This window comes from Anser anser, assembly GCF_964211835.1.
Source record: "Anser anser genome assembly, chromosome: 6".
Classification (NCBI taxonomy): Eukaryota; Metazoa; Chordata; class Aves; order Anseriformes; family Anatidae; genus Anser; species Anser anser.
Genome location: NC_139726.1, coordinates 26,752,844 through 26,778,237, shown reverse-complemented (window position 1 = coordinate 26,778,237; position 25,394 = coordinate 26,752,844). Strand labels below are relative to the sequence as shown.

At 39.0% G+C, this 25,394-nt stretch overlaps 1 protein-coding gene across 8 annotated transcripts in view; it reads right to left on the bottom strand.

Annotated features, from left to right (window-relative positions):
- PARD3B (par-3 family cell polarity regulator beta) overlaps positions 1-25,394 on the bottom strand; it is a 536,941-nt gene that overhangs the window by 367,439 nt on the left and 144,108 nt on the right. For 5 of the 8 annotated variants that reach the window (XM_083842794.1, XM_083842789.1, XM_083842795.1 and 2 more), the window contains one exon: positions 5,504-5,605. The exons of 1 other annotated variant lie outside the window; for it this stretch is intronic. Coding sequence is in view for 5 of the 7 variants with exons in the window: in XM_083842789.1 (XP_083698915.1) it covers positions 5,504-5,605 (102 nt within the window). In the remaining 2 variants the exon portion in view is untranslated. Of the gene's footprint in view, positions 1-5,503; positions 5,606-10,173; positions 10,375-13,404; positions 13,541-25,394 lie in introns of those variants that run through there. 2 more of the 8 variants (XM_083842793.1, XM_083842791.1) reach the window with 2 other exon arrangements.

The window sequence follows — 25,394 nt, the reverse complement described above, 5'->3', positions numbered from 1 at the left end:
GTCGAAGCTCTCAGCCGTAACAGTCTTACATGGCTTGCTTTGTTTTTGATATACAAGTGTAATATACTGCTGTACAACAAACTAAAGAATAAAAAAACTCCATTCTGCATTGCAGTTATCAGAAAATTACAAAACCCTAGAGAAAATAGTAGACAGCTCAATTAGACAAAGGTCTAGAGTCTGAACAAAATTTCTCTGTTAAGTATGCACAATACGTATGGGTCATATGTTTCAGTATTAAACCACATGACAAAAAAATGGGTAAAGCCCAGCATTTTCAGGCTCTACTGACCCACTGGAAACTAACTGAAATAGGGCCTCTGCCAAGGATTCACAGTTACAGATTTTAAAGCAGCAATGCTGTAGCTCCCCATTAGGAGAAGTTCACTGAGAATTCCATAGCCCTTTATGATTAAATTTATATTTTTTTTAGATCAAGATACTCCTGTCTCCTTGCCTTGCGATTTTGACTTCATTTTACCGTTGATCAACCTGCTTGTAGAAGTCACTTCCTTCAACATCTCAGATACTCTTCAGCCACAACTTTACTTACACAAAAGTTACTTCAGTTCCAACTTCCTTTTCCACTTAGAAGGGAAAACGATGTATGCATGAAAAGAAACTGTCCAGAGGTGGAACAGCTTCCATAAAACTTAACTGAAATAAACATCGCATCTTACAGCGTGCCATCACCTCCACTGCTGGAATGACAACAAAGGTCTCCAGAGTCACACTTGGATCACAAAATAAATGCTGTGTAAGTACTATACCACCCAGCGCTTACAGTGACTAAATCTACCTGGAAACAACAGATAAGTTCAGTGGCTGCTAAAAGAAAGCATGTCTGTCAGGTACTCAGAGACGTTTCCTTCGTGCAGTTTATCCTGGAAGTTGATATCCGCTCTGAATCCAAGCTTTTCGCACTTTGCTGAAGCAACTACTCCAAACCAACCTCTCATTCACAATACGGCCTTGCTCTAAGCTCCTCATTGAAACTAAAGCTACTTGCAAACAACCCTGTCTGAAGTAAGGTTTAAGAAGGTACTTAGCATCCTCTACAAAAAACAGCTTCAGCCAGATCTTCAGATTCTTTGCAGGAGCACGTGAGCTCAATAACTCTTTTCAAATCAGCAGCAGACAATTTCTCCAGCATTTGGAGACCTTCCAGCATACGTTTTCTTAATATCACATTTCTGCTGGTAGTGAATCGAGAAGGAAGAGTTCACTGATTTTGCTATTTATTATGTCATTAAGAGCTTGGCTAAAATAATTTGAACTACACTTGATTCATACTATTTACTTGATATCATCATTAGAAACATTTAAATGACAGTTACAATCCCTAAAAATCTTTTAACTGAATGTCACTGTCAGCATTTCATTTATGTTGCTCTGCATGCTTCAAAACCTTCTGCAGCTGTTAAAAACAACATACAGGTCACCTGTATTTAACCAAGGAAGAGTCCAAGAAAAAAAAGTATTTCTGAGACCACACGGCCTGCTGGTTATTCCACTATCAGCACAACACTAAGCATCATCATCACATGCTCTTTTCCTTCCATTCCTTAAAAATACATAAATAAATAAAACCACCACACTTCCCCTCACACATCACACTTGGTCTGCTTAAACCAACTGAATTGCTAACAAGGCAAGCAAGCCTTTGGAGAAGCTAAGCTTACAGTACCTTCTAGGCTGACAAGCCTAGATCTTTTGCCAGCATCACTGACTGTATGAGGATACCGTTTCTCCAGTAAGTTCATCAGCTTTGGTGGTCAAATTGTAGACGCTGCAATATTGCGCTTTTATCAGTGTTACTTGCGCCTGCATGGGGAGTCTTACCAAGGAGGAAAAAGGGAAAAAAAGCCACCCTTGACAGTAGACAATCACATCCTACTTCAGAAGGGCTCTGCTGATAGCTGCAGAGCTATTGTATTTAGTCCTATCAAGATAAATATTTATATAAGTCAGGTTAGATACAGAACTCTACAGGGAAAATACAGTTTTTAACACATTCAGAGAGCAGGACTGTTCTGTTCTAGGAAGTTATTAACAGTTTAAACTCTTTTCCTGTAAACTGAGCAAGTTTTAACTTATGAACATAGAGCTCCATTACATCCTTTTAGTCTTCTGAAGTGTTTATGAATATATGAAAACATAACTCCATAAATAAATTAGAGGGAAATCTAGATAAGTACATCAAGTTTATTGAGTTAAGACGTGCCAAACAGAGGCTCAGCGTACACAACGATATGAAGGGAAACATTTTGTATTCATTTTTGGTACAACAAATTCTCTTACAGCATTTTTCTCAGGCAAAGAAGTAATTTCAAGTGAGAGATCTGTTAAGAATAGCATACAAAGAAGACTCCACTTATAGCTAAAACACATTAAAACTGGACAGTTTAAATAGCCTTCTTATTCAAATGACAAAATTTGAGTTTCTGAATTAATCTACCATACAGAGCAATCAGGACACAAACCACTTGGCTAGATAACTCAGTGAAAACAAACTGTTTTAAAACTGTTCAACATTAGCTTTGACATCCCATTCAGGCCATAGATTATTATAGCGACAGCACAAGGGGCTCCTGCCATAAAGAATTGCCAAAGCACTTCCACGACATGTTACCAAGCACATCTAATACTAATTTAGGACCAGTTTATATGCGCAAGGAACAGGTTACCTGCTCTAGCATGCATAACAATGCAGCTGATAGCAATTAACTTCATCCACTGTACTGCCTATTATCCAGTTTTTAATTAATTTCAAGTTCAAGAGGAAACCATGAAGCTAACATCAGTAGAACTGCAGAGCGCTGCCACCACTCCTAATAAGGCCCAGCGGGTGTCCCAGCACCACAGCTTCCCACCGCTGGAAGCTGACCATTTCTTCTGCCATCCTGGTCTCTCAGTCATTACCGACCCGTGACAGCGCTCTGCTGCTCACCTCAGGAGTGGCTGCGCCTCCTTAACAGGCTATTGTTAAGGACTGTCAAAAGCTTTTGAAATTCCAAATAAATTACATCTGATAACTCTCCCTGATTCACCGTGTTGTTGCTAAAGTGAAAGAATTTGAACAGATTAGCAAGCACATTTTCCTTTGCAGAAACTGTGCTAATTTACTGCTATCAAACCATGATCTAGAGCAGATTAATGCTTCAAGAAAAAGCACCAGCTAGTTTCCTCTGCCACTACAAAGGAGCTTGATGGTCAGCAATGCCAAACAATTTTGTTTAAAGGCACTGAGGTTAAGTGCAATGCTTATTTTTGTATAGACTGACTGATTTCCTGAGAGACTGCACTCCTGTCTTGGACACAAAGGAAAGAATGACAAGAATAAGGCAGCAACAAAGCTGTGGCCTATTCATTTATCACACATTCAGATAATCCTAACCAAAGAAAATCAGTGCATAGATACACATACCAAAATTTCTTTCATCTGTTTATGGACTTTAAACACCAAATTAAATATCAGATATATTGGATCTCAACATCTCCTCCCCTTTTTGCAAAGCTTAAAGATACCCTAGCCAATATTCTCAGTGTGGAATAGCACTGGCCAAGGCTCAAAGGCTAACAAGCTACAATAAAACCATTACAAAATATTTGTAAGCCTTTTATAGGGCTGGTTCTTTGTTATCTGATCATACTGATTCCTGCAAGCAGGTAGTATCAATGACTTCAATATACTCGCTCTGAAGGTGCTATGGCCCAATTTCACTCCCATGAAAGAATTGTTTGACCCCTCAACCAGTAGTCCTGTTATGTGATTACATGTTTCTCCTCTAGTTTAATAAAAAAAGCCATTGCAGCTACTGCTGTTCAGCAAGTCTTACTTATCACTGTTTCACCAAGGCCTTCTGAAGAAAAGACAGCAGTGATGCATCACCTATAGACACACTTGAATGTATCTCCCTTATTTGTACCACATGTCATTGAGACATCACAGGAAGGGAAATTGAGGATTTTGCTGTATTCCTAAACTGTCTCAGTCTACTCCAATGAATAACATCCTGTTTTGCTTCCTCCCTCATGCTCCCCCCCAAAAAAGCCAACCTCAGAATCCCACCTAACACTTTTATAATAGAAGATGCTTACGTTTACAGTTGTGTAGGAATTTCATCAGCAACAATTTTCAACCATAGTGATACCAACTGATAAAATATAAGGCTTTGGGAACAAGTAGAAAATTGGATGATATATCAAATGTTCTGCAAACTACTGCTCAAAAATGCATGAATGTTTGTCAGTACTAAATAGAGGTAATCCATGCTGGACATGTTAGCTTTTATTCTATTTCTATATTTTTATATTTATTTTATATTTTAATTCTATTTTATTTCTATTAACTGATCAGACAGACAAGTAAACCATTTCCCTTAACTCTGATTATTTGATTCTATGACATATTATGCTGATGGCCTTATGCCTTGTATAGCAGTGCTAATCCTCAGAAAGCAATTGGTTTCCTCCAAACCAAAAAAGGTTTTGTACATTTCAAGTATACTTTCAATAAGGACAAACAAGAAATGCTAATTGTACATACAAAAAAAATAGCTTCATTGATTTTAAGAATTCCCATACAAACACCCATAAAATGTCATGGAGGCACCTCTTAGGCAATTTGCTAAGGTACGGAGAAACAGCATCCCATTAATTGTAACCAAAGCAATGTACTTTTTATTAAAACAATCAAACAGCATGCAGAACTAGCATTTCTGTTTACAATACACAAAGTTTATTTTTGAAATCACCAAGCATATGGCACCTTAGGTAGACAAAGCTATAAACATATCCCACATTTAGATCTTCAGTTTCAAGTCACTAAACATTTTTTCCCTGTGATTTTATGCAACACAAAGTACTACAAATTTTATCTTTTTTTTTTTTTAAACAGGGAAATAAGTCACCAGTTTCCCAAGCTATTTTTTTCTGATAATTACAAAAACATTAAAAGGAACTCCTCTGCATCTATTATTTCTCTACCTAGGGAGGACACCCGTAGCAAACCACAGAAACTCTTTGTGAAATACAACACAGTTGGGGCAGCTGTTCTTGTCATCACAGAATTTGTCTGTTTATTTTGTCACACATTCAGCCATGACATTTGAATGATTCTCAGAAACTTAATTCTAAGCAGAAGAGATTATCAAAGACATTTTAAGTGGCATAAAAAAAAAAAAGTCTTGTAAAACTCTCATTCCTTCACCACAGTTTTCATACAGCAATAAAAGGAAACACAAAACTGCTTGAAAAGGTTAAGTCCTAAGTCAACTGCTAGGTTCCTCTGATTATCTTCATTGTTTTGGTCATGCTTTCCCCTTCACCCTGCCCCCAGTTCTACTCCAGAAACAGTGCTACAGCACTTATAGGCAGATGTGTTTAATTTAAGGATATTCAACATCCACCTCACCTGGTGGAGATCCAAGAAATTAGAATGTATCATTAGTTATTTGAAAAGACATAGCAAAAAGCAGTAGTATTTTCACTCAGACTCTACCTTATCTTTGTCTTCCACAACATCTGCCAGCACATCATCAGGGTCCAGGATTCCTCCATCTGTGTACTCCAGGTGGTGAATATTTACCCAGTAAGTTGAATCCTGTAAGAGACAGACAAGCATTCTCAACCTAACCTTGCATGCTTTTAGCGCCATCAGATGAAGTATTTTTGTATCCCATCTCCTTCACACCCATTTCCCTCTTAAATCGTAAGGTAAAAGCTTGTTCTAAAATTGAATATTATTGAAAAAGGAGAAAAATGAAAACTGCAGACATAATACACTACTTACAGAAAGTCTTCAGAATGTACATTTACATTGCCTTATCATACACTTGAATTCTTAGGTTAAATACTTGCAGAGAGTATGCTCTACTCCTGCACTGGACGTGAGCCTTGCTCAGGCTTATGAGACACAGTAGGCCTCGATGCGACCATTCCATGGCCAGGGCCATGAAGGAAGGACGGCATTGCCTTCAATCAGGTACCCACTGAAATCCCTCATGGGGAAACTACAGATCACGTCAGAGCACAAGAACAGTGTGGTAAGGAATCCAAGTCAATCACTTCATCTTACAAATATAGTGGCTGAACCAAAAATGTGGTGGAGTAGCTTTTCCCCCAGCTCAGCTACAGCTCAAGATTAACTCCTGATACATCGGTCCTCTACTGTCCACGGGCAACACAAGTAATGGGTGAGCACTAAAGGGCTCTCACTGATCGCACCTCAGACTCTGAGGCCTGGGCGCTGAGGAGTACCAGAACTTTCCCTGCTGGGAGGTACCAGAACGGCAGGTTCAGAGGAAAATCCCAAAATTGCCTGTAGTATTCTTCCATCCTGGCTACATTAATTCACAGCCAGTTGTCTCATGGTCCTACAAATAGCAGCCCCAAGTGAAGAGCTCCTTGAGCTCTCCAGGGACTGCAGCATCCTCAATCTTTCCAAGCTGGGATGCCTCTCAGGCACCCTGAGGAGAGGAGCACCTCTGGGCCGGCTCCTCAAGGGACAAGCTTGGCCACCAGCAAACGCCGACCAGGAAGCAGATGAGTAGCTCATACCAGGGGGTGATCTGGCAGCGCGTGACTGGATTTAGACACCCACTGGGACCCTGCAGTAAGTTTTGGGTGAATCTTATCATCCTTGAATCTTTTCAGTTGCTGTTCCTATTGTAGCAAATACCACTGAAATCATTCTGTTAAACTGGTTGAAGATCAAATGCTGATTAAGTGCTGTTAAAAATCATACAATCTAACCTTGTTATTTACCATAAAGATGTAAAATAAATCCTAAATCACTGCTACATTGTGGTATAAATTCAATTCCGCAACAGTAGTTAGTGGAAATAGCTGAGAACATTTAGGTTTGTTGGTTGTTGTTTTTTGGAGGAGTTGATAGTTGGACAGCTTGAGTATGATCAGCGCACACACAAATACATATATGCATGGACACACACATCTCCTAACAGTTTCTGATAAATATTTATTTAAAAAAATACACACACAATGTGTATATATACATACACACACACGTGTAAAAACATTCACCATTTTTCTCCTCTGAGGAGGTTGCTCAGGCTATAGTTGCAAAAAAAAGAAAAAAAGTAGTAAATCCCAGTTTGTTTCCAGAAATTAATGCTCTCAAGTTGCAATGCAGCACTGTATATCATATAAACAGGGATTATGATAGTTTTCTGAAACTAAGTGTTTTCCTCATCCATTAACGACTTCACTTCAGTAACTGGGAGCTTAGCCATCCTTCCACTGACCCTGAAGCCAACAGGCTCAGACAGTACTGATCAAGAGCCTGTTCTCCAGACATGAAATACAAACAGGGGTGCAGGCACACAGCTTAGTAACCATTGTCCCCAAACCATAACAGCTAACTGCGTACACATAACTTGCCAGGAAGACAGGCTAAGTGGCAGTTCTATCTGAGCTTACCCTACCAGAACCAGCTACTGGGGTTTAACAAACACATGGCAGCTCACCAACTCACAGCAACATGTTTGAGCGATCTATGGTACCAGCATCAATTCAATGCTTATCAAGGCATCTTCTACAGCACACTGAAGAGGAAACATGCTTACTTAAGATCACAAAGCATATCTGAGACCTCCATCAAATAGTATGGAGACTGGCCAGAATACGCTAGAATTAAGGATCAAGAAACCAGCATGTGCACACATAGCCTTAAGAAAGGCTTCAGAAATGGGAAAGAACACTGCTGAGGCATGACATGCAATCTCAATGATTCTACTTACTATATCTGTATCTTCAATCCCTTCTTCCCTGCCCAGTCTTATTAGATCACTGTTCTCAGAAGCAAAGTGAAGCGCAATAGACGCAGCATCCTCACTAGCAAGTTCCTGATCGCTGGTTTGGATGTTCCCCTAGTAATGAAGTTCCTGAGAAGTAGGTATATCCCACTCCGTATTTATTTATGGCCATTCTATGACTTTTGGCCATCAGCGGACAAGGGATAATTAAGGTAACTCCATTGCAGGTACAGATGTGGATCAATTTGATTAGACTTTTTTTTTAATCATTAATAGGCAGCAGTCAAAACAAAAGAATTCACAACTCACAAAAACCCTAATAATACCAAAAGGTCAGCTCATCATGCTGCAACCAATTTCACTGGTGAACTCTCACAGAATGTTTTCCCTGTTCTGATCCACCTACCTTCCACAGTTCAGTTTCAATTCTGACATGTACTGGTTTCGGCTGGGACAGTTAGTTTTCTTCATAGTTGCTATGTTTTGGATTTGTAACCAAAACAGTGTTGGCAACTCGTAAATGTTTTAGCTATTGCTGAACAGCATTTACACAGTGTCAAGTTCTTTTCTGCTTCTCACCCTGCTTCACCAGTGAGCAGGCACAAGATGCCTGGGAGGGGACAAGGACAGCTGACCCCAAGTGCCTAAAGGGATATGTCATGCCACATGACATGGTGCACAGCAAAAAAGCTGGGGGAAAGGAAGGGATGGTTAGAGTTGCACACACAGCTGTTGCTTTACCTATTAAATTGTCATTACTTCAAACCATGAGTTTTCTCAGTTTTAACTCTCCACTTCTTTTCCCCATTACAACTAGGGAGGAGTAAGCAGCTGTGTGGGGTTTAGCAGCCTGCCACAGTTAAACCACAACCTTTTTACCCCCCGTACTTGTTTGATGATTAGGTATTTGTACAGTACAGCACAGCTGAATGACAACCACCTAATTAAGTATATGGAGCATCTCTATTTGTAACATGTCTATTCTATCAGGAATTTACCCCTAACTACAGTTATTTAATTTTGCACTGAAACCACCCATTTGTGAAATAACTTTGTTTTTTCTCCACTCTAGATATCAGGTGCTCAAAATTCTAAAATTTAACAAGAAAATCAAATTGCATGTTTTCATCCCTGCAAAGTGATTAAATGCAGTCAACTATTACCGCTCAGTGGTCTATTTTTAAGCTCATGGTTTAACTATTTTTTCTATAACCACAAAATTCCTAAGATCAAACGGGGGAGAAGAAATATATCTCTGTGCAGCAAGCAAGCAGGTTAACTTTGATCAAATAATTTACTTAATGCTGAAACCTTGTGAAAGAGCACTGCTTGACCCTACCAATAAACCTACAAAGTAAAAAGATTCCCTCAAACTGGAATGCATCAGTAGCTACAGATGTTCCTCCTGAACCTTTAAACAAACAGGAAGAATATTCATACATATTAACACTAAAACAGCATACTTGAAAACCACTCCTCTTAGTTAGATGAACTTCTGTGGCTAATATTTTTGTCTGAAGATACATTAAAACCTGTTATACATATTATGCCACTTAGAGAGTCCTACGCACAGAATAAAGCTGACGTGAAAGAAAAAAAAATCAAAGAGCTGATTGGAATATTTTGCTTTTGCTGTTTGCTTCTATTTGTGATTCTGTAGCTGTACCAACCCAGATGTGCCTTTGAAAGAGAAACAAAGAAAAAAAGGAGTGTAAAAGCTGTATTGTCCCAATAGAATGCAGCAAGTTGGCAGGAAACAAGCTCAAGACAAACAGCCACCCTAAATTCCATCACGCTTAACAAAACCCTAATCTTTTTACTTTGGGCCACAACAAATACAGTAATTTTGTGTTTTTGTCAAAGGCCCTATAAAGAGAAAGTAAAGTCTCTAGATCAGTCTGAAGGAACAGAAGACACCATTCCTCAGCCAGCCTTTGGAGCAAGTGCAGCTTCAGGAGCCACATCTTTAAAAGAAAGAAAAAACAAATCACACCAAAACACTAGATTCCCATGGTCTCCTTAGTGGAGGAAAAAAAAAAAAAAAAACCACTGTTTAGGTGCTGGTCCCCCCACGGCGGCTCAGATCCACACCGTGTGAAAGCACTGTGACCTTCTGGGCACAAGGACCCCCCAGTCACAGCAACTGCCTGACTACAGCACTGAACACGTACTGTTTCGTAACCCAGTTTCACATCCGTATTTCTATTAACTTAACCGGAACATCATCCCTGAAAGTTAGAAAACAGAAACTACGGAGGCAGAGAGAGCAGTGATTTTGACAGACTTGTTTGATGAAACAAACAGTAACTGCTGGTAGCAGTTTCCTCCTAAGTGGAGGAAGTTCACTCTGCACAGTAACAGATGTAACAATGCCTCCGACCAGCAAAACGCTCACCCATTCCAAAGAGATTCCGGAGCCAGAGAACATTTTTTGTTCTTGGAATGAACTCCAAAAGCCGCCACACACAGGATACAGTGTCTATTACAAAACTAAAATCAGTGTATCAATGTCATCCATTTCTTTCCTCCCAGACAACTACAAAGAAACAAACAAACAACAAAAAACAGGGACTGAATACATTAAAGCAGCTAAAGCCTCCCCCCCACCCCCCAAGAAATTACTCCCCACCTTTACGAGGACACTTTGCAGCAATTAAATGCACCTGGCAGAGCACATGCTCTTAAGCAGAAGAGATGAAGCAGAAGAGCTCTCCTGCATGTGCTTTGCAGAGGACAAAAGGTCTGCAGCCTCCAAAAACACTGTCCAGATTACCAAATCAAAGGGATGACCTGAATTCCCAGGTACTAATAAAACTGTATTTTAAACTTATCTCATTAATTAGCTTTGATTCTGGAGGTTTTGCACAATAGCCCTTTCTTCTACAGAAGGAGCAATTACTGAGCAGCTTATTATGCACCATAGGACATTTCTTCTGCAAAAGCAGTGTTTTCCCACATGTTCTCTTACCTGCTTTGCTAAGCACCACCTTCCAGAATCACAGTGTCTACTTAAAATAGGGAGGAGGAGGAGAAGAAATCCACTACTAAGAAGTCAATTGGCTTCAAATCCAGTCAAATAAATTTGCAGCATATTTGCTCGCAAACACTCTCATGTTAGCAGGGTCATGTAGGGGAAAAACAAAAACTTTTTTTTTTAAATGGTGCCAAAAATCCTAATAGCATGAGTGTAAAGAACTGATCTTACCATGCTGCATATAACCTTCGTACAGAACTTAAGATACAGAACATCTAAATATTTAAAGGAAAAGCATGAATAGGTTACCTGGTATAATACATACCAACACTTCCCAAATGAATATTGAACAGTGACACAAATGCACATATTACCTTAGGGCTGCAAGTCATGTTTTGTGTTTAACATCAAGCCACTTAAAAGCTGTTTATCATCATTTCCTTTATGTGTGGGAGAACACTTTAGGAATTACTATGCAAATATTTACCAAATGATAAACTAAAGCCAGGTCACATGAATGCACAAGTATGTTGTAGGCAGAAGTGACAAATTTAAGGAAAAGTGGTTTTGATGTTCACATTGCAACAGAATCCTAACTAAACTGTTGCCACCTAGTGCAGCACCTTCAGCCCTCACATAATTCGAAATAATTTCAAGAATTCTTCTATGCATTTGTTTTTGGTCAAGAATGAACAGATTCAAGTGAAAGACCAATGATTCTATGATTGAGACAAACCTATTTATTTATTTTTAAATACACATTTTTAAGACATCAAAAACTTGGAGGACCATCTTGATTCCTTTTTCCTCCCTGTGAATTCAAGTAGGAAACTGGCAGTCCATTTCTCTGAAAACTTCATTTTCGATTAATGAAAATGAGAGAGAGAAGGGTACTACCATTTAATCATTTTTACATTGCATAGTGCAATGTGATCTATCACCTCCCAACCTGTAAGTACTTCATGATTTCTATAAGCAGTCCAAGGCTACATGATGCATCAGCATCCACAGCCAACTAACTTCAAGCATTAGTAGTCAGCTCTGCAAGCTGTGGTTTGAGTTACAAGAAGTATGAGCTTGGTCACAGCCTCAGACTTCATCTCTAACTCCTTCCCAAAACTTAGCACTAAATTAGAACGGCCTCTAGCACTTTGTTTGCTTACCACCACCACCTCCTAACAAGCCTGAAGTGTCTCTTCTATTCAGGCAGCGTTTCACCCCTCAGCAGTTAGGCTACCACCACCATGGTAGCAAAGGTGGGGTTTCAGCTTTGTGGGAATATGAAGGCAGAGTTCCCAAAATCAACAGCTGATCAGGATGTAAAGATTTGCATAACACATATTAAATCTGCTGACTACTAAATACTCCTCAGTCACAGCAGAGGGATTTCTCAAGAATGACCTAGAGCTGAACAGCGAGCAGATGTCAGCAGCAACAGAACAGGCAGGCACTTGAACCTGGGTATACAACCTAAGAAAAGCAACAATAAAAATGTATCACACCTCCTCCTCTCTCACAGGAAAAGAGCTGAGTCTAGTCCATAGATGTGAGGACAGCTGAAATGGTAGACATTTATATAATCTCTCTAGCAATAATATGTTGCAGGCATGACATCTTAAAAACAAAATAAAAGCAAACACGAGAAACTGATGTAAAAAGCCAAGACTAACAGCTTTCTGCACAAGAGATTAAGTCTACTCCAGACATTTACGGAATTCAACACACCCTAATGTTGACCAGACCCAAATAAGCCCCCTGTACGAAGACCAATTGAGTATACATTATGACTTCTTTTCACAAATTTCCAGAAAAAAAAGAGAAAGCGACATTTGGGTTTCACTGCTCAGGAAACTTCCAGAGTTAAGTTTGCATTGCAGCACAACAGAATAATTTACGAACCCGTGTTTCCAAGTCTCACTGTTGAAAATAAACTCAGAATTAATTACTTCACCTTCATAGCTCTATAGTTCTCCTGAATAAAATTAAGTGAGACGTCTGTAATAATTTCTAGATAGAAGTTCAGAAGTAGCAGAAACCTTCAAGATAATAATAGGAAAATAAACACATCACAGAACAGTGAGATGGTAAGAAATAGATGCCTCACATATTCCATAGCAATTTTTGCTTTCAAGAAAAACGAATCTGCTTGCACTAGAAGTGAAAATGCTGTAAGATGCTAGAGAGAAGATAAAACTTCTTCATATTGCTCTACCAGGTGAAGGGATACGCACTCTCTCATGTCAGTGACATTCAAGATCTACACAGGCTGACTTCAAAGACACAAATTAAAGCTTAGAGGGGAAGGGGGGTGGGCAGGGAGGACAGAAGGTGCCTGCTCAGAAAGAAACTGCTTTTAAGCATCTAGCAATGAAACAAGACAAAAATTCTTCAGTTTTAACGGTAGATTTACTGGGGCTGACTAAAAAGCTCTCAACTCTCCTGCCAAAACATAACTCCACCTCCCTTCCCGCAGCATTCCCAGACAGGACAGGCATTGCTAATACAGCTACACACACGCAGCCTGAAACCGTAATCTACCATAAGTCACAAAGACACTGAGTACGCAAGAAAGTAAAAAACACAGTACTGCTAGAGACATTTTTAACAGCATTTACATCCATTAGCTCCCTGCTCAGGAGGGCAGAGACCCACCTTACAGCCATAACACTCGTGGAACACAGCAAAACTTCCCTCCAAGCTCCCCTTTCTGCAAGAGGAGACCACCCAAACTATGTGGGGAAGTGCTTCTGGGATTGCAGGCTACATCACACAACTGCAACGCATTTAAGTACCCAGCTGAAGTAATCGCACCACCACCTGCTTTGCTAGGGACTCTTAAAATGAGTTTTCACCTAATAATCACTTACCCAAACTTTGACCAATTGCCTCAACAAAATTAAAGGGATACTAGATTACCATATACTACTGAGCATGGTATTGTACTACTAATAATAGCAGCCACCTATCTAAAACTCCTCCTTAGTAGGCCTCCCCTATTAATCATATACAACAGTGAGACTGTACCAAACTGTTCTCTAGTCACTTACAATATGTTTTGATAGCATATCTGCACACATGAGGAACATACAGGAAATAAAGTTACTGGACAATCCCTAAATCAGTACATTTCTGAAAAAAGCAAGAAGTTACCTGCAAACAAACATGAAGAACCATCTTTTCCTGAGGATTCAATACACCTCAACTACAAAAAAAAAAAAAAAAGAAGCCCTCACAAGATCAATATGCTTTTTAGCACAGGTGTTTATTGTAAAAGGATATGCTTAATCTGTTTGTGCTTGTTTTACGTTAGCTTATCTGCCCTGATTTCAACACAGGAAATGAAATTAGAGATCATGGGAAATAAAGTCATTCTAAATACTACTTCTGTGATTCTTTGTTTCCAGCTGCAGTACGTACATTGATTTTCAGAGAGGTTAAGGATTTTTTCACAAAAGAACAAATTTTACTCCTAAAAGAAATAAATTAAACATTCAAACATGAGCTGAACCAGACATCCCTGCAAAACAGCACACTTTGCCCTGTCTTTTAGAAGATCTGCTTTTAGACAATACCAGAGGAAGCTATTCCAAGTAAGCTACCAATGAAAGGCCCCATTTTATGTATTTTTCCCCCATACATATTAACTTGTTGTCCATATTCATTCACTTCATCTTTCAAGACTATTTCTGAAAACTGCACACACACATACACCCTTTTTCTTTATATCATCATTGGATGTGATATCGCCAAAGGGCAGAATCACAGAGTAGTAAAGCAGTCCCAGAAAAATAAGATTTTTACTTAAGGTCACTTTAAATATCCAATTTTAAAAGCTTCCCTTTTTGAAGGTGCTAAATACCTGACATCAAAATGGAGACTAATCATATGGGGTAAATGAAGAAACAGATTCAACAGGACATCCTGGTCACTAAGGTTGGGCTTTACACCTCAGCCAGTATGAAGTTTTTGTGAAGTCTGCTCACGCTGTCTGCTGGCTCTTAAGGATCAGAGTGGAAAAAGCAAAGCAAACAAAGACAAACAAACAATTCATGCATGAGGTCTGCGGAATACCACAGACCATTAATAGAAGAACTGTTACACATCTGGGAAAGGGCAAAAAAGCCTTCCCTTGCTTTTCTTTGAAGTCAAAGGGAACACTGAGTGAAGACAGACACAGCGTACAACCAGAAGGCATGGCTTCTTTTTAGCTTTTGGAATGCAGCTAACACAGCATACGCACAGCACTGTAAGGTATATTTAACATGCTGAATGGTCATTATGCTGCATAGTCACTCGAGGGACTGCAGTATTTCTAGCTCTTTAGCCACCTTTACCTGGTAATTATTTGAGAAATTAATAGGACTACATACCACTACAACTACGCATCAAAACACAACAGCATGAGATGAGCATGGTCTGATAACCACTTCTGTCTTCTCCTACCTTCTTCAGCACACCACCATACACAAAGCTTTAATTTAGACAGATGAAACTGAACTGCTTCTCAGTCTTTTTCCTCCTCTTTCCTTCTTCAATTCTTTTTTGGTTACAATAAATAAATTCTTTTTTTACCGAGAAGACAGGAAAACATGCATTTATAAATCCTAATAGCCACCTCCTTACAGCAAGCCAAACTTAGACATCAGCAAGGTTCCATCTTGGGCAGTTTCTCAAGGTGAAGATGCTTTCTTGTTCTTTAGCCATCTTTAAATGATTATGCTTTGATAAATCAATAGGGCTACGTACTAACAAATGGAAAGTCTTTTTATTTCTTGCAAGGAAGGAAAGGTAGTTATTCTTTTCACCTAGTGAACTCCAGTATCCCTAGAGAGCAGGAAGAAGAGAAAGTTGGTTTATCCTGTCAGATGAATATTCAGGGAGGAGGGGGAAGTTATATCTTCTTGAGGAAAAAAAAAACAAAAAACAAAAAAAAAAACCTGCAGAGACTCTAGCACATTGTAGCACAGAATCCCCAACAGTCCAATGGTCAGAGCACAGATATATAAATCCACCACCACAAAAAAAATAGAACATTTTAAATTACATTCAAACTGTGATTTGGAACCTTTCAAAAATCAGAGCATTCTGATTTTATACTGAATCTGAGTAACAACCAGTCTCCAAACATGGCTTGCTACTTGAATACTATCTGAAGACTGAATAAAATACGATTTAGACAAGATACTACAGGGCTGAGGGATCGCGAAACCCACACCTTTCCACTGCCCTCCAACATTTGACATTTAAGAAACATACTTCAGCGAAGAACAAGTATGCAAAACCAGAACAGGCAAAGATCTTTGCAGACATGCGTTTAGACAGAGGTCCACACAGACTGCAGTACTAAGAACTACAACAAAAAAGCTCCTTAAAGTCTCAGCTAAAACTGAAGTGCACTGTATGCCAGGCTTTGAATTAAAGACAGCCTGTCAGAATGTAAATAAGAAACGTAAACAGATATTCAGTTATAAACTAATATCTTTCAGCTCATCGAGCCCTTTAGACTAAGTTGCTTCAACAAGCTAAAAACACAAAAGCCTCACTCCTAAAAAAGCTGACACAACAGCTCCAAACAAAACATCTCTAAGTAAACCCACAACATTTTAAGCACATACTTTAACTTTTGTATCCCAAGTTCTCCACGTCAAGTATTAGCTAAAATACTCCAAGTGCTATTATTATGCCAATAAGCAAATTGCTACACCTCTACAGGCAGCTGACCAATAATTAATTAGCATTGGGCCTGGCTTTTTGTTTCTTTGAAGGAAATACCAGAGGGTGAAAGGACCCCAATCATTTCTTAAAATCCAGCTTAAAGTGAGCACATAACACTTGAAAGCTACTCGTTCAAGCTACCAGCCATTTTTCACACAGAAATAAAATAAAATAAACTATTAAGAAAAAAAAAAGAAAGACATGCATACAGATCTATTGTATTTTAAAAGTAAAGTTCAGGTTAAGTGAGTGAAAAACAATGTTGATATTTAGTCAACTAAAACTGAAGATACCTTAAATTCAAACCATTCAATACAGCTACTGATCACAAGAACTCAGGGCTGGCTGTAAATTCACACAGCTGAGCTGGTTGCTGACTCTACACTGAGGTATACCAGATCCTAAACAAAAAAACTGATAAAGGGCTCAGCAGTTACAAAAAGAGCAGCGACCACTTCAGTCCTGCATCTAGATACTATCTAAGATAAATTTATTTACAACTTGTTTGGCTTTACTTTGGTGAAGTGATTAATGTATTTGCAGCTGACACAGGACTGCTTATCAGGGGCAGCTGGAGTTTCAAATGTGTGATTGAGTAATAGCAGACTCCAAACTCCCATACCAGAGAATACAAATGCTGGTAAGACAATGCAGATCAGGTATGATTAAATCCCCTAACTCCTTATAACGTAAACTGAGCTTTAAACAAAGCTCAAGCAAGGAAAAAACAGCAGTAAATTACAGAAGTATATCCATACTTCCACATGAGAAGCCAGTATATATATTGGAGGGGGGGGCTTTTTTCTTCCAAGGATACGAAAGTATTTCACCGATTTCTCAGAAAGCAGTAGGGTGGCACTGCAGCAGCACAGACCTACTTGCTGCACAAAACAGACACTGGGGAGCATGGCCTAGGGCCTGACTGACCTTCCTGCTCCAAAATACAGCCATTAGGGACAATGTGCTAGAAAGCTGCTGAGAGGTAGCTTTAAAAACCAGAAGCATGAGAAGTATTTGAAGATGCAAGCTGAGTCCCTTTGAGACAGAAGTTCATCTGTTCATTACACAAAAAAGATAAAAGAAGGGGGGGGAGGTGAAGTAGCAGATGAACTTAGAATTGCTTGTGCAGAAATAAAGGATTCTCAGCCATACAGGTGTTGGAGCAAGATCTGTACTAAACGAAGCTGTTACATGCCAGTTTGTTGTCATTTCAAATGCTAAATTAACCAGCCTCCCTTCTCCCTTTACTTCTCAGTAGCAAAAATGATTGATTGAAGAATGTTCTCAAGGCATAAAGGACCAGCACGCACTGCCAAATTCTGTAAAGATTAGTCAGCTTTACTGGTTCTGGCTAGCCTTTGAAAAAAAAAGCATGCAGGAATTTCAAAAAGTAGTAAAAATATCTAACAGCATAACATTACACAGAGGGAATTATTACATAATCTCTCATACATTTTTGTTATGTTACTAATTCATGGGTTTTAGGTTTTGGTTTTTGAGATGCAGAAAAGACACCCTGTGAATAGACCAAACAACCTCTATCTGAAAGGGTACTGGCGGAGCTGAGTGATGGAACCACATGAAACCCAAACAAAGACAACTCTCTCATTCTTGAGATCAACTTCCATCTTCACCTGACTGAAATACAGAATATCCCAGAATTAACACATCATCAAAATCTTAAGCCATAAAGGAAGCGGATATTGGCTAGATAGAAGACAACAAAGAACAGAATGAGGTTATTCATTCTTTCATAGAAACCCAATACTGCTTGTGTACAGAAGCGTTATTCCCTTCCCTTATCCTGAAGTGCAAAAAGACATTCTTTCTCCCACTCCTCCAAATACCTTCAGGAAAACAGAACCACCAAAGAGTTGGGATGGAACATCTTTAGAGATTTACAAGGAAAGAGAAGAAGAAAGGCCTCTTCAGCAGTGGTGAAAAGACTTTCAGCTCAAACGTGAAGAACGACACGTATCCCAGTTACTGTTCTGTGGCACCTTTCTCCACCCTTCTGACCAGGATGGTCGTTCCTGAGCTGGGTTGGGGAGCGAGCACACAGAAACCTTCCTTACAGTTTTAGTCCAGCCAGTACAACCCCGTGAAGAGAAACTTCAAATGACAGCAGCCAGTAAGCAAACTTGATTAAATGCTGTATTTGCACATACATCACAACTGTGTTGAGATGCCACCAGTACAACCTTCTATTTTATTTGCAGTTTGATGCCAACCATCACTCCTATAGAGGAGTCTAACGTACTTTAGTCAGCTACCTTGCTCATTCTTCCAGGGCTCCACTGTATCCACATACTGTGGCTCCACACATTATAGAGAATATCTGCAGAAGTAACATTTTTCTGTACATTTTAACAAAAACCTCTTGGAAAAGTCTACAACAAACAGGACATAAGAGGCATTTTTTCACAAAAATGCTTCAAGCTGACCAAGTTATAGGAATGCTTTATCACAATGCATCATCAATAGTACTTCCAAGTGCAACGTTACCTTCTCATTAACAAGTGATTATACCACATTTTCCCAGCTCACATACACAAGCACTGGTAGAGAGCCCATACCTGAAGAGTTCAGCTGCTGTATTCACTGTTAAGCATGAAGGCTTTTCAGCAAAGTCATTGGACCTACTTCCACTAGGCAGCAGTTTTATCGCTACACACTAGTGTCTGAAAAAGAAAGCCAGCACATGCAATGAAGCCGTTGATTCTTGCTACCAGGTAAGGAAAGTCATTGTCAGTTAATAGGAAAACAAAACAAAGTAAACAAACAAAAAAAAAAACAGTAACATCAGCATTTGCTGGTACACCAGTCACTTAAGGTAAATGATTTGGCCTTCTATAGAACATGGAACAACTTTGGCTGCATTATTAGAGGTATTTCTTACACTATGCATATCCTTAACAGAGTTAGGCTCCAAAACATAAAAGCTATAGTAAAAGTCTGAAAATTCATTAATTTTTAGCAAGATTACAGCATTATTTAACAGTCTAATTATTAAATTGTAGTCTGCATCTTTGAGCATTAACTCACCATCGTCTAAAACTGTATACAAAGTGCTTCACATTCATAGCTTAATAACAAAATCTAGCTTTTATTCTTCTTCACAATTTAAAGAAGTTCCTTTCCTCATGCTTCCTAGAACTCATTTTTCCCCCACATTGCAGATTTTTTACTAAACAGTATAAAACTTGCAGTGTGCAAGATGTTTCAGAATTGAAGCAACATTTAAAGAATGCTAATAGTCCACTACAACCTATTTCTAAACAATTACTGTATACGTGTTATGTGGAGCTGAGACCTGCACTCTTGAGTCAGCTATGAACACTAACATCCTGGATTTTGCTATACCACCAAGTTGGGTTTTATTGCTCTAAAATCCGCATTGATAAGCCAAACAGTTAATCTGTACACACACAATGCATAAAAGGGAACATTTCAAACCAGAAAAATGGAAGACATTTGTAATCACCACAGCATTCACATTTGAATGACAGCTAAACATAAAGACACATCAAGCATTCAGCCATCTGGAAAGAAGCTGGTATTTTTTCATATTGTCTATTCTCAAACCTTTAAGACAAGAGTCAGAGGTTGACCAAGACTTCCATTTAGCGAGATGGTCTTTTCATATCTACAGCCATTAATAAACCACATTATGAACAATGAGCCAGACCTCTCCACTTCCTTTGAATTCAAAAGATGGCTCTGTCATACCAAGATAAACAATGTGTGTATGCTGCCAGATGTATATTACAGATGAAACATCTGAAGTTACCAAAACAGACCCACCTAGTTGTCCTAGTCTCTTTGAATATTGCTTATTTAATAAAACAAATACAGCAATGAATATACATTGTTCTTCCAGACAAGAAATAATAGGTTAGCAACACAGGAAACTGCAAAACCCATACTATATAAAACATACATTTAAAAATAACCAAAGTGGGTATTCAGTCTATATTCAGAGCTAAATGGTAGAGTTAAATGTTGCTGCAGCAAAAACAACAAAAACTACAAAATATCAGAGACCTGGGATGAGGAGATTAAGACGACGTAGTCCAACGTTAGCAATACATCTTTCAATGCTACATGAAAGGTGTAATAGTAAAAGGCAACCTGCAAGTACAAAAGCAAAGCACCTACGCCTTTCAGTTTTTGACTTGCTGCAATTACTCCCCCAAAACTGACAAAATTAATTTAGATGGGAGCTGGCCTAAGCCAACATTTTTCCAGACTCAAGGATTAAGGGGTCAACACTGGTATACTCCCATCTGATCTACCTTACGTCAAGTACAAGTACATGAAAAGGGTAACAGTTTAAAGCAATTTTGTTCTCTTGACAGTTTTGGGAAAAAAAATAGTGGATTTAAAAAAAAAGTAATTATGAGGGGAAAAAAACTCAGAAGCAATATACTTAAAATGCACAGGCCATGAGTGTTTTTTTCAAGCATTTCCGAGCTATGTTGAATATTTTAACAAAATTCAGAATTAATTTTTGCTTATTTGGAAAGCCAGTGGAGTGCTTTTTATGAGAGTTTTTCAAGTAAAGTTAGTATCTCCCACCAGTCAGCAGCTGAATGCGAGCCATTCAAATAACTGTTCCTGAAAAAATTGATACAGAAAACTTCTTCGGGTTTTCAAGTGCTAATCTTCTTACCTAACACAGAAGAGCTATCATTGATCACTGACAGGATAGACCTCAATGGCAGAATCACCTCCCTATTCCTAAAAGCAGATCTCTACCTTTTCACTGCCATCTAAACAAACCCTGCCTTACAAATACTACTACAAACACGCTGGTCCTTTCCCATGCACAATGACAAAATGTCAATGAACTTTCTGCTTTTCTTGCCCAACACAACCATTTCAGGTTTCCAACTCCTTAGGGAGTTTTCGTTTTGTGTATTATAATGCCAGGAACTCCTAAAACAGTTGTTCAGAATACATTCAGTACAAGCAGCAGAGGAAAATTAATCATGACTTGGCAGCAGTTGGGTTTTTCACATGAGCATAATTCTGTGGGAGCTGAGCATGTTAACTCCCTTCAGTCCTTTAAAAAAAATCTCAGCAAGTCTTTCTACCCCATGCAAGACCCAGGTAAATTCAATTCAAGCAAGCAGTCTCCTTCCCAATCTCTTGGTTTTGGAGCAGTTAAAGAGCAGGCGGAGGTACCAGAAGCCGAAGAGGACAGTCAAGTTTCCAATATCAGTAAAAAAACACCGTCATATTTGTTAAAAAGGTAAATGCTAGAAACAGACTGACTAAACAAACATAGTACCCAACTTCTGGAAAACATGCTGATAATGTAATTTGATGTCAGCATACTGCTGTAACCTGTCCTACAGGATGGGAACGTAACAGGTTGGATCCAGAGGAAGATACAGACAACTTCTGTAGAAAATCTCAGCAGAGCAAGTAACCTAAAGAACATACAATTGAAGTCAATCAGTCAAAGCAAAGCACGACATGTTTCTGGCAGATTAAAACAAACCAGGTATTTCCTCAAGTTTAGAAAAATAGCTTGTAAAAGTAATCCAATAGATTGTTGACAACCCCTCACAGTACTTACTTATTTTATTAGGAAGAAAAATTATACGTTAGCAAAAATCATTATTAGAGCCAATAACTTTTTAACTCAACACAAGCGGTTTGGAGTTAAACTGCATTTTCATAAAGAGTTCACATTTGATTGATGCAATAATGTATTTGTCTCTTTTTCCTGCAGGCTTAAACAATTACTGACATTTTCTCCAATGCAAGCCCTCTGGAGACTACTGAGCTAAAAAAAAAAACCTACTGCATCACTTCTGGGTTCCACACAGGCTTTCATCTGGACTAACTCACAGTTCAAGACAAAGGAGGATAACTGATAAGAAAGAACTTCATTAAAGTAACTTAAGCAGTGAATGTAAGACAGGAAGGTTATTTTAAAACCAGAAGCTTAAAGAAAATGTACATGAGATTCAGTGTGTTCATCCAAGTTACTACAGATATAATATGACAGGCTAGAAAATCAACAAAGGAAGTTACCCACTTGTCTCACTAACTACTTTAACACATTTTTTCCAAAAAACAAAATCCCCATGTTCCTCAATTAAATCTGAAATTACTGGTTTCACCCCAGCCCTCAAAGCTCATGTCATTACCTTAGCTTTCATCCTCCTCTGGACAGTGGTTGCAACAAGGCTTTTAAGTAAAGACCACATCCCTTTTCATTTTTCTCTCTCCCAACTCCCCTATCTTACTCTCCTGCCTCAGATAATTCAGATAATTGTGATTTCATCCTGGACAGCAACCAAGAAACAGTTTTCATTACATAGCTGCATAGGCCTTCCTACCCATAAAAAAAAAAAAGTGCGACCAAGCTTACACTGCTGTAAAACTGCAACCTCACCTTAATCAGATCTGTAGAACCCCCAAGTTACTTCTACTTTTAAAACTAAACGCGGACATAATTAGCATTGTTTATTGCTTCCTCTACTTCAGCACTACTATACTCCTGTTCTCTCTTCATGGCGTTTAGCATCTAGGAGAAAGACAACAAGAAACCCAAGATGAGAGAATCCTCCTTCAAAATCCTTATCCAACAAGATAATAATCTTTTAAAAATTACAGAGAATGTTAAAGTTAGTAGAGAGAGAATTTAAATAGCTGCTCAGCCAGGAATCCACAGGAAAGATTCTGCAGCTGACCTTCAGGCAGGAATTGCATGGTTAGACAGCATACGCTAATCTGACAAAATATGGCTGAGGAAGCTTCTTATCCAGAGTTCCAGGTCACGCAGCGCCTTCCTTACTCCTAGAACCCACCACTTCCAAAAGGTCCGTATCCAAAGCAGTCAACAGCCAACACTCCCACTAACAGCAAAATCTTCAAGTTGGCAGTCTGGTCCTGCTTTCGGCTTGTGCTCAGAAACAAAAAAAGAAGTAGGCAGCAGAGAACATCAGTGCAAAGCTTTATAACACACAAAGCATTATCGAGCCAATTCATCACTAAATTAGGAGTATCATGGGGGATTATTAAAAAATAACATAGTTTAGGCAAAGGTCATAGCACACAAAGCATGCCGTTACAAACTGCATTCAACAGAAAATGCCTGAACTACAGGAACTGACATGAATAGTGTTTCTACGTCCAGTAGCAGTTAGATCCCTAGAACACAGAAGAATCATACCCCAAAGTACCTGCATGAAACTCTGTCCTAATCACTATTAACTACAGCATCCATCATTTCAAGACTAAAAAAAAGGAAGGAAAAAAGCTAGGAAAGACTAGGAAAACTTCTGATTTGAGGTGAAAGAGAAATAAGGTGCTACATAGATTTATAAAGATGCATTTATATTAGGTCTGCCTGCCCCACAGGGGCACCAGCCAAGCAAGGGAACAGCTGCATAGGAGCCCAGGCATCTTTTCAACCAGTCACCTTCTGGAGCAGCTGAAGATCATCTCTTTGCTCACTGGAAGGACAGAACCTCATTAATGGTAAGTTTCAGGGAACTGCAAAAACACTTCTTAATCACCACTGCTACCTTTCATAGGTAAGCAGAAAGCATAAATCCATACCCAAATTAAAAGAAATAAACCTCAACTGTAGAACAGTCTACAGGTGGGTGGTCAAGATCCATTCCATAGTTCAGACACTGGACAAATTCAACCCGTACAGGATTAATTCATCAGGATGCATGACAGGATCATGGACATCAGAAAAAATGGTTTAGTCCTCTTCAACGGTCCAAAGAGAGACATGCTGGATTCTAACTCCTTGGGAGCTGGAACTGTTCTTAGTTGACCTGTATACTGACGTCCTTAAAAGAAACAGGACATGATCGTATAACGAAATCTTCTCTCTTCACAGAGAATGTGAGACTTGGATATTCAGGTTTGATAATAAAGATCAGCTCAGATGTTGACACACTGAAGAGAATGAAATAACATTTTCTGTCACAACCTGAAGGTCTTACAAGGATTTAAAAAACAGGGTGAAGAGAGAAGCCGTTCAGCTTCTGGACAGAAAGCCACACAGTTTTCCAAGAACTAAAGTCTTGAAGCTTGTCTGGATGCATCAAATTCTATTTTAGACTAATTGTTCTATTTAGCTCTGTCGAGTGAGAAATTACTGCAGTTGTATAAAGGAAAATATTTGGGCGATTTTTTAGCATGCACCCTCCAGTTACTAGTGTTTTGTTGGGAATCTGGAAAACATTCCATCAGATAAGCTGTACTGCAAAACCATTTGGCTCACTGGAGTCTCACCTTTAAAGGCAATCCCTAGCCAGAAAAAAAAAGTCCAAACAGCCAGCTGTCAGCCTCTACCTATCAGACTGAACTCCGTGCGCCTACAGCCATCCATCTTCCTCTCTGTGTACCACTCAGATAAACAAGATCCTTATTACAGGCTGTAGTTTTCTTTTCCGTAGATACAGCAATCAAAGAAAAGCCTCGCCACAGCGAGGCCTCCTACTTCAGTACCTGCTGCCAACGCACACCCACGAAACCAGAGAAGAGCGTGGCTGAACCTCCCAACTCCGAAGCACCCCCAAGAGCAAGTAGAAGCACGGGAGGAGTGCTATGGCACCTGCCACAACAAAGCAAAGACATGATTCTGAATGGATATACCGGTGGCACAAAAATTACAGGTTCATACTAGATAGTGAGACAAATTTGGATGACAGATTAAAACATTACAATGGTTCGTTTAATGGAGGTATCTATAGCACAATCAGTAGGCATAAGAAAAATAATTTATAGAAACAAGTCTTACATATTTCTTCTTTAAAGTAAGGGTAACAATCCAAAGAAGTCCTATCCAGTGCAATCAGTAATTTCATATAATAGGAAGTTTGCTGTACATGGAAGTTTTTGAAGCAATGCTGCACAAGAAATAAATTACTGATGATACATCTCACATAACT